The 10619-nt window shown below is 40.7% G+C and overlaps 1 protein-coding gene across 1 annotated transcript; it reads right to left on the bottom strand.

Annotated features, from left to right (window-relative positions):
- Positions 1–966: 966 nt before the first annotated feature.
- Positions 967–6720, bottom strand: LOC116250144 (pyrophosphate-energized vacuolar membrane proton pump). Its single transcript, XM_031623584.2, has 8 exons — positions 6308–6720; positions 4017–4591; positions 3500–3879; positions 3274–3360; positions 2849–3179; positions 2057–2467; positions 1897–1956; positions 967–1538 (listed from the first exon to the last, which is right to left on the bottom strand). The coding sequence occupies exons 1-8, from the start codon at positions 6555–6557 to the stop codon at positions 1335–1337; spliced, it is 2298 nt and encodes a 765-aa protein (XP_031479444.1). The 5' UTR covers positions 6558–6720; the 3' UTR covers positions 967–1334.
- Positions 6721–10619: the final 3899 nt, after the last annotated feature.

Here is a 10619-nt window from a genome sequence, read left to right as displayed (position 1 = left end):
TTTGTAGGGTTGCACACGAGCCAAGTCGAGCTCCAGTTGGGACATCGTGAACTCGACTTGACTCAAAAAACTCAAAGTCGCACCAAGCTCTATAGAACATGCTCGAGCTAGACTCGACTATATAATTTCGAGCTCAACTAGTTTAACTTGTTTTTCTTGAACTTGTTTATGTTTTTTAACTTGTTTAACTCGTCAACAACTTTTTCAAGTGTGATGTGAATTGGGGTTGGGTACATCTCCAGATCCTCGCTACAAGGTGAGCTGGAAACCAACCCATTTTGTCCAGGGAGGCCCAGTTGGGAACTGATTTAGATGCTTACAAACAATGTCTTCATTTCTTTAACTTGGAAGAGTCAATATCCAAGGCGTAGAGACGGCGTCGTCAAGCAACAAGCTGTCGAATCAATCTGGCAGGTCCCTTTTGTCAAGATCTGCTTCCCTAATGTGAATATGATTTGGATTTGACTTTTGACATAATTTGAATCCACAGCGTGGGAAAAAAAAAAAAAAAACTACACATGGCACGTCTTGAATTCTCAGCAAACTTATAGCAAAATTTTATGTTTTCATATTTTGAAATTCTCAAATGCATTAAATCGAAATGTGACAACATATCTAAAAAGCATTAGTTAGAAAAACCATATACTAAAAACGCTATTTGTTGTACAGCAACAGTTTATATGGTTTTAGTGGCAGTTTAAGTTACATAAAACTGCAGCAGTAGTTAAATATTTAGCCATCTAACAACACCAACACCTGGCAGCTGACCAATTTCAATTTTCCTATATATAAACGACCCCAATTTGATCAATTTGCATCGTCCAGCTTCAAGAATTGACAAATGCAATCGGAGCAAGGTGGGTACAGATCGCACATAGCATCACGTTCTTAGTCCAAAATGGGACAATTCATGCAGAGCTGTCAAAAGCAAGAAGTATAAAGAGGAAAGGAAAGGCGTGCTTTAGATATTCCAAAATCCATAATGCCTAAGCATAATAATGTGATCTTGTAATCCCATTTTCCAAAAGTTGTTTTGTCCATATTCCCAGGAAAATTGATGATGTTACACGGTGGACATACTCGAGCCTAATTGAAACTAAAACCAAGAGCATAAAAATGGATGGGAATCGTCTTTACCATCATTCATTCTCACTTTAATGGATAGATCTGAAAATCACCCACATGGGTAAACAGGAATACATGGCCCAGGAAACGTGAAAACTATCACCAGGAAAAGGAGACTTGAAAGATGAAGTGGAAGCAAGGAGAGAAAGAGGGAGGGTGGATAAACCACGGGCTCTGTTATAACTGTCACCCTTTCTTTTTCTGCTCTTTTAGAGCTTGAACAGAATGCCGCCATGGGTAGCAAAGAATGGGGCGAACACAAGAGACTCAACAGCCATCAGCTTGATCAAAATGTTGAGAGATGGACCAGATGTGTCCTTGAGAGGGTCCCCAATCGTGTCACCAATCACCGCAGCCTTGTGGGCTTCTGATCCCTTGGGGCCAAGCAATCTTGCATGGTCTGAGACACCAGCCTGTCACAAAATATGTAGTTGTATCAATGTGAGTGGTCTTCCAATTGAAAATTTCCATGACCAGAATGCATCTTCACCCACTAAAAATGATTGTAAATTTACAAGGATGAAGACAGCTGTGGCTCCCATAAACGCCGTCTGACAAATTATTGCCACTCAATGTCTAGCCCTTCAAGGACAGACTGACTTATGGCACTATGTCAGCTCATCCAATAAAGAACATAGCGACAAAGCATAAAGGAATCACTGAGCATCGTTAGATGCTACGTCAGCATTGTTCCATAGAGGTAAAAGCACCCAATTGGGCGCAGTTCCAATAGGAAAAGGAGAGAGACGAGCAGATCTTTCACATTGTTACCTCGATGTACTTCTTGGCGTTGTCCCATGCACCACCAGTGTTGGAAGCTGATATGGCGACCTGTTCAAAGCGAAAGTAAATGAGCAAAGAAAGTTGCCGACTGTGCAAAGAGAAGGGTGACGGGTTGAAGCAATCAATGAATCAACCTTTTCGATCATACCTGCACACCAGAAACAAGAGCACCGGCAAGTACTCCAGAAAGAGTTTCCACACCAAAGAGTGTTCCCACAATGAGGGGAGTGAGCATAACAAGTGCACCAGGAGGAATCATCTCCCTGATGGATGCATCGGTGGATATCTTGACACAGGTTGCATAGTCTGGCTTTGCAATACCATCCATGAGGCCAGGAATGGTATTGAATTGCCTGCGCACTTCCTCCACCATTTTCAGTGCTGCGCTGCCAACGCTCTTCATTGTCATGGCTGAGAACCAATAAGGAAGCATGGCACCCACAATCAACCCAATGAAAACTTTCGGCGTCAAGACATCCACAGTGGAAATTGCGGCACGGCTAACGAAAGCTCCAAAGAGGGCGAGTGAAACAAGAGCTGCTGATCCAATTGCAAAACCCTGGATGAGAAAGAACGGAAAAAATCAAGAAACAACCAACAAAGCGTTCTGCATAAACGGGAGGCAAAACCTTGAGAAATTAAAAAAGCTAAAGGTACCAATAAACTCTCTTTCACGCTGTTCAGCTAAGAAATTTACGAGTTATTTGTCTTTGCAACTCCAAAAAATTCACCTTACTTGACATCGTAAAGCCATCCACATGAGTTGGCTAACAATGAACCAATCTAATATCATACCTTGCTCGTTTCAGTTATGAAATATTGATCATCGTCTTTCATTTTACATCAGATATCATCACGACGTATTAAAGTTCAGCATAGCGTGACTATTAGATCTTGAGAAAGCCCAAGAAGTCTTAGCAAAAGGCAGTGAAAGTCGTACCTTTCCAATTGCAGCTGTGGTGTTTCCAGCAGCATCAAGAGCATCAGTTCTCTCACGAATCCTATGGCTCATTCCAGCCATCTCAGCAATACCACCAGCATTGTCGCTGATAGGACCATAAGCATCGATTGCAAGGCCAGTGGCAATAGTGCTGAGCATCCCAAGAGCCGCCACAGCAATCCCGTACATGGCAGCAAGACTGAAACTGACAAATATAGCCACAGCAATAGCAAATATTGGGATGATAACAGATTTGTATCCCAATGCAAGGCCAAAGATGACATTGGTTGCAGCTCCTGTCCTGCAAGAATCTGCAACGTCCTGCACTGGGCTGCACAGGAAATAAGTTGACGCATGTTTTTTCTCAGTTTTTGTTAAGAAGTAAGGCTGAAAAGGAGATGTAGAACATCAATTACAACAAGTACCTATATGCATTGCTGGTGTAATATTCAGTAACAAATCCGATAACAAGTCCAGCCCATAAACCAATGGCAACACAGAAGAAGAGCTCCCTGCCAAAAGATAAGCAGTCCAAAATAACAAGAAATGAGAAACTAAGAAAAAAGCAAAGTGACAATAATATTGCCTTTCGTTAGAACTAACACAGCAAAGCAACAACATCGCATAAAAGTAGAATATGACGTCGCTTACCAGTTCTTCACAGTCTTCTGAACACCAAAATTGAAGATCGTAAAGGATGGTGGGAGAGCGAGCCAGGCAATAAGGGCAATTCCAATAGTCATCAAAGCAGTTGAGATGATGAGTTGCTTCTTCAAAGCTGGTTCAATTTCCTTCACAGCCTTGATCTCAAAGAAGTCGGTTGCAAAAAGTGTTGTGATGAGACATACAATAATACCCATGGAACTAACAAGCAATGGGAAACACATGGGCGTGAACTGTTGATTGATTCCGAAAGAGGAAATTGAAGCAACAACAAGTGCCGCACAGGAGGATTCAGCATATGAACCAAAAAGATCAGATCCCATTCCAGCGATATCTCCGACATTGTCACCAACATTGTCAGCGATCACCTGAACACAAAAAGAGCTTCCTTACATTAATATCGTACGAGAAATAAAGAATCCCACACAGCACTTTGCATGAAACCTGTGAAAGGATTATGATGACAGAAACAATGGTGAAAAAAGAAATGCTTTAGAATTCTTACAGCTGGGTTACGTGGGTCATCCTCAGGAATGTTTCTCTCAACTTTTCCAACAAGATCTGCACCAACATCTGCAGCTTTAGTGTAGATGCCTCCACCAACTCTTCCAAAGAGAGCCATTGAAGAACCACCAAGGCCATAACCGGTAATGGCTTCAAAAAGCCCTTCCCAATCATCACCATAGTACAATTTGAAGAGGTTGATGGCAATATACAGCACAAGAAGTCCATTTGCAGCAAGAAGGAAGCCCATAACTGCACCGGACCTGAATGCAGTAATAAAAGCTTTGCCAACACCTTTCCTTGCCTCGAGAGTCGTTCGTGCATTAGCATATGTAGCAATTTTCATCCCAAGGAATCCAGAAACCAAAGAAGTTACTGCACCTAGCAAGAAAGATACGGTGCTGAAAATAGCATTGGCAAGAGCAGGTTTGCAGATCTTTTCCTTGTCGTAGGTGCATGGTTGGCTCTTTGTACTGAATCCCTCCACGGAACCGAGGAACAGAAATATCAAGATAGCAAAGGCAATCATGAAAATGCCCACATATTGGTATTCTGTGAAGAGGAATGACGTTGCACCTGCAAAATTTTCAAAGAGTAAGAAATTAATTTTATGTACAAAATACGATGTGATTCGGACATGGCTTGCTCCCAAGAACGTGGAATGACAGGATACGAAAAATGGGTATAGACAAGGTAAAAAGAGCAGGAAAAGAAAGGAGAATTCGGAAATAAATTAACTGCATAAGGATCAATCAAGCGCGTAACAGATTAAGAACAGCCGGTTCGGTTACCTATAAGCAGCGATAAATGGGAAACTTTTATGAAGTTAAACAAAAAAAAGGAAAGAACTTTTTCTTTTGGAATGGATGAGAAATTGGCGAAATGAGAACAGAAGAAAAAAAAAAAAACTTTAGCAAGCACATATGAAGCATGGAAGGTCCATAACAAAAAAAAATGATCTAGCGAACAGTCTCTTGTTCTGCTTTCTCGTTGATTACATGCATAAAGCGGGGCCGCACTGAAAAGAGCTACACGCTAATCAAACTATCTTTTTTTGGCAAGGAGGGCCACACTCAGATTGTAGTATCAGTTTGAAAACAACAGAAAAGTAAACGTGTTCCATTACAGGGCACTTTGAACAAAAAGACAGATGATGAGTGGAATCACTATCATTGCAGTTTCCATGTGTAATATCGGACACTAACAACTCGTTTTCATTTCTGTATAAACAAAGGGAAAAAGTAATAAGAGCCACATGAATTCAAATGCAACCACTGGAAAACGTCGATAATTGGAGGTTCAGTACAATGGAAAGTGTCGGCACTAACTGCAGCAGAGGAGGCAGCACCACGCTTAGCTTTTATTTTATACATGACGACCACCAATGACCAAGCCATGATCGACTCATGGGGGGGAGGCAGAGAGATTTCCCCCACCATCAATTTTTGGCAGACGAGAGCAGATGCAGGAAAACTCGTGGGGCCTACGAACACTAAATTATTCAGTTCCCCACCGGCGTCATTTCAGATGCCAGCTGACTCGAAGGGGTCGGTGGACGGCATGGTTCCTCTCCCCACCCTCCCTCCTAGCGATGTGAATTGCATGTCTAACACCGACATTCATGCGACAGTCACGGGACTCACGACAGTGGGAGGCTGGGAGGAACATGGCGCTACGAGAGGGCACTGGTGTTGATGAAGATGACGACAACGACCACCCAAAAACTTAATACTGATGATGAAAATGATGACGATGCAAGTGGTAAAAATAATGGTAATTAAAGCACCCAAATTGACAAAAAATCGACCTGAGGAGAAATTTTGACGAAATGCAGGAGATCAATGATGCACTGCATATATATATATATATATATATATATATATATATATATATATGAGAGAGAGAGAGGGGAAAAAGAAACTAAGGAAAAGCTGGCAAAAGAAAAGACGGAAACCAAGGAAAAAGGAATAACTAAGTAAAAAGCTACCAATAGCTGGACTACACGTTTTCCTTTTTTGGAGGGACTGCCCTTCAGCCTGCATTATTAATATTGTCGTCGTTGGGAAACGGGAACAGAACAACCTCTGGTTAGTGAGCACCAAGAGAGTGGGAACGATGATTCGAGCCCAAAAACGGTAAGAAGAAAAGAAACCTTTGAAGGTAAACAAAAGCCGTAGAGCAAAACCCAGAAATAAACCTCCCTCAAAAGCAAAAGCTTCAAGATCCACCCAAAACGAACGAAACGAACAACGACAGAGCGAGCGAGCGAGAGAGAGAGAGAGAGAGAATCACCTTCAGAAATGGCGCTCTGGATCTCAGAGCACTTGACCACTACGTTGTGGTCATTGAGCCCCTCCTCCTCCTCGACGAGATATTCGGAGAGCCCGTTCTTGCCATTGTTGGACGAGGGCGAGTGCCTCTCCGGAGACATCTTCACCCTCGACACCAGCACCCACTGCACCAGCGCGAACACGATCCCCACCGCCGCTGCCACCGGTATCAGCACCTCCGTCAGCATGTCCGACACAATGGTCGCCCCCATCCTTCCCTTCCCGCCGGACTCCGGTCCAACCCGCCGGACCCTCCCCGGAAAACTCGGACACGAAACGAAAGAGAAAAAAAGAGATAGGACGAGCGATGAGTGTTCGAGTAAAACAGCCGCCTCCCCTTTTGCCTTTTGTAGCCAAAGGTTAGGGGAAGGACCTCGCGGGCTTATTCCCGTCACTTTAGGCCCTATTTTATACCCGCTTGGCGTCCGGATATTTTCCTCCTCCTTTTTTCTCAAATTTAAAAATTTTTACTTTTATTTACCTATTTTATTTTTTTGTGAGAGACCGGATATTGGGGCGGATCGAAGGGGGTGGTGGTGATGGTGTGAGTATCTGGCATCCCCTTCTTTGAATGGCGTCCATCCACCGCTGAGTAGATAATTCATTTAATTACCTTTTTTTTCCAACAAAAAAAATATTATTTTAAATTTCAATTTTATTGGTGTGAGAAAAGATATTTATGTTATGGGGCCTTCGTCGTCTGTTTGGTAATGAATGAGATGCGTCGTCGAAGCTTTAATGAGAAGCGGCCGTAAACCCTAACTGCTTTCGCGTTACTTTATCTTATTCCAAATTGTAATTTTTTATATCCGATCAACGGGACCCACCATTTTATTTACCCGGCACTTTCATCCCAGGCAACCCCTTCTTTTTCCGTAATCCCAAATGAGTACCTGACTTTTTTAATGGAGCTGTTAGCCAGCTGGTGATAAGTAGAAGGTTCGTCATTGGTTCGATTTTTCATAGACATAAAACTCCGAAACATAACCAACCTTATGCTATTGGACGGGCAATACACTCTCTTTCTTTTTCTTTCTTTGAAACAAAATCGAATGATCCGTCGACTAAACTAGTCGGTTAGACTTAGTTTATGCTCTAATTGAAACACTAGATGTTAATCTAAAGAAAAAAAAAAAAGAAGTTAAAGTTTTTTTCTTTTTGTCTTGCGAATGTCATCAAATTGAAGAACACAACTCCAAAGTGCAAGTGGCACATATTGCTGAAAAATGGTCCAAGTTGGGCGTGCTCTCTAGAAGCCAGCCAATTTAGATAGATGGAGCAGTTAAGAGTTGAGCATCTACTTTTTTGCTAAACAACCATTAATTCTTCAGAATATACCTTTCCAAAAACTTGGATCTTTCGGGGGTTTGGATTAGTATTTTAAGTTTAATAAAGTTAAATATTGAGAAAGAAAACCCACTTGCATCGTCTAAGATTGATGATGGTACGTGCGTACTTCCAAATTATAAAAAACATGCGTCCTAAAATGGAAATTTTGAAATTCCACAATTTATCTCGTAATTAATGCACCGTGCGTGATTGTTCAGACGGAAGATTCCACCGACCGACGAATTTTCTCTGGATAAGGTTGCATTCATACTTAGAGATCTAAACGGGTCTGGATCAGAATACCTAAATCGATTTGAGATCCGGTTTGAAGCACTCTAACTTTAACCATAAGTTGGTAGGTTGAAGACCCGATCCGTTTAGTTGAATGTGCTATAAGACAACCAGATCGGGAAAGGATCCACCGAACCGCTTGAAATTAACTGGATGGTGTTGTTTAACCAACGTCTCTGTTGAAATTTGATTTGGTCCTTTGCCAACCATTTGGTTGGATTTGCTAGCGGATCCAAACTGGCACTTCTCCGTCTCTGTGGCGAAGCAAAGACACGACACCCGGAAACAGGCTGGATATGTCAAGAGCTCTCTTTTTTTTTTTTTCCGAGGAAGAATTGCCGGTGCGCTATGTGACTTGGTTGGTCCCCCTTGCCCATCAAAGAAGGTCCGCGTATTGTCCTCGAAAAGGGTTTGATACGGCAAGGGACACACCAAATGTCACGAAAGTAGACAAATATCAAAACTCAAGAGAGTGACCCCTGCATGAGCCAAGATATATGCATAGAAAACTTAAAAGAACAACTCCGGGGATTGAACTCTTGACCTCCTTCAACTTGAAGGCTTTAAACAAAGAAGAAATGACCGGTAATCAGTTCCGCAAATCTACAATTTTTTTGGCGTCGGTGAGTAAGGAGCTGGCAAATGCACATGGGAGTAGAGCCCCAACCATGCATCAACCTCCCAATATACACATAATTTTATGTACGCTTCGTAAAGACTAGAGTTTAATAATTCACCCCTCATAATGCCAGATCTACCTCAAATGTGTCCTTTGCATTGTGTGCGGGGAATGGATAATGGGTTTTTACATCAATACAACTCAATGAATGAGGTAAATTTTTGCTCAATTACTGCTCGCAAGCCAGTAAGAAACAAAGATAAGAAGATCAATCTTGCAGGAGAAAAGAATCTTACGTGAAAGAATTTCACCTGTGTTATGCCTTCACAGCATGAGGTTTTTTGAAAGAAAAAGCTGAAAATTTTTCCTTGAAAAGTTTGTGGCTATCAAACATGCCGTGAAAGTGAATTTGAGTGTCTCGTAAAAATATGATATTCATGTTGAAGTGGGCATGTCATATTTTGATTTTATAATAAACGTACATTTTCGTTCAACAGTCATCTCATATTTATTTTGTTGAATGAACCGTTTTAGGTGTTTTCTTACGAATCCTTATTGGTTAAAACTACTGTTTTAAAAACAGCAGGTGGCAAAGAGGAGGATATGGAAGATGTATCATTAAAAACCCTTGAATTATAGGAACAGAGCTAGTGAATTAAAGTTTTTAAATTTTGATAGGGGTTGAAATATCATTTTTTAAAATTTTTATATAAGACAAATATTTTTTTTTTTGAGGTGAGGCTAGGGCCCATGGAGACCCCTCAGCTCCGCGCCTGTTGAATTAAGTTGTTGATTGTTCTTCCTCTTGATGTTTTCTTAATAAGGCTTGGTAGGCGTGGAGAACCCTAAGATAGGTTGCATCTTTTAAATGATAGATCCGACGCCCTTTTCTATGCACTTAGAGATTCTCCAATTTGCTTTTAGCTTTGCCCAAAAAGCTGTTCAATTTTATGCTTCAAACTCTCGAGGAAAATTTTAATTACTAAATTTGGGTTTTAAACATCAACTAGATCTTGCACCCATGGGCATAGCACAATTGGGCGCCCAGTGGCTGGCAAGCAATTAGTCATTGGTTCGACTTACAGGGCCGAGAGATAGGTGAGTGACAAGGCTCTCTTTCTAGAAGTCGGTTTCCACAAGTTTTTTGTTTTTTTTTAGAAAAAAAACAAAAACCATCGCTAGATCTCTCAACAAAATCGAGAAGAAAAAATTCAATAAATTTTTGGGTCCCTTAATTTGCAAGTTTGTTCTTGCTCATAGTGGTGGGTCTCTCCACTCACTAGAAAAGAAAAGTAAGTGAGAGTGTATTAAAAAAAACAACACTTGGACTTCTTAATTTTTATATTGTGAAACTTATAAAAGATGTATTCGTAACAATTTTTTGGGACACTGATGGAAGAAACACGTTAAAAACTCGAGAACATGTATTTATCCCTTCCTCCTTTTTTTTTTCTTCCTAAGAGGGTGTTTGATAAACCCCAAAATTATTTCAAATTTCAGGATATACAAAAATAGGGATTTCAATATAAGATTTTAGTTTTGATGAACCGTGAAATTTACCATAAATCTTTTGCCACATCAGCATACTGACTTTTTTTTTTATTTATTTCTCAGCGCAGATGAAACGCATCACCCAGTTTTTGAATTCGTCAATTTCCTTTACACCATCTAGTTGCAATTATTGAGACCCAGAGAAAAAAAAAAAATTCCCAAACCTTCCTCTTATCTTGGCCGGTGACTTTTCTAAATCTATAAATGTTGTTAACGCTTTGGATGGATCCATGGTCCCAAAGGCTCTTTTCTCCAAAGTTCTTCTTTTTTCCATAGCAGGCTCCCCGAATTTTTCTATTCTAGGTACAAAGAGAAATATTTTTTTGAATTCTTGTTTTTAGTCATCATATTTATCCAGTTGTATGTATCTTTAAAAATAAATTTAACGGCATTTTTTGTTTATCCATAATAAATTCGCTTGAATTATTACAGTGGTCTCTTGGCTTGATTGACTTCTTTACCAATTCAATTTCATTTTCAATGT

The sequence above is a fragment of the Nymphaea colorata genome, chromosome 3 (genome assembly GCF_008831285.2).
Source record: "Nymphaea colorata isolate Beijing-Zhang1983 chromosome 3, ASM883128v2, whole genome shotgun sequence".
NCBI lineage: Eukaryota > Viridiplantae > Streptophyta > Magnoliopsida > Nymphaeales > Nymphaeaceae > Nymphaea > Nymphaea colorata.
This window is presented reverse-complemented; position numbering and strand designations above follow the sequence as displayed.

Coding starts and splice junctions, on each gene's coding strand:
- LOC116250144 (XM_031623584.2), bottom strand. CDS start 6,557: ATGGGGGCGACCATTGTGTCGGACATGCTGACGGAGGTGCTGATACCG. Junction 3,361..3,499: donor CAGAAGACTGTGAAGAACTG/GTAAGCGACGTC, acceptor ATCTTTTGGCAG/GGAGCTCTTCTTCTGTGTTG. Junction 3,180..3,273: donor TACACCAGCAATGCATATAG/GTACTTGTTGTA, acceptor TTTCCTGTGCAG/CCCAGTGCAGGACGTTGCAG.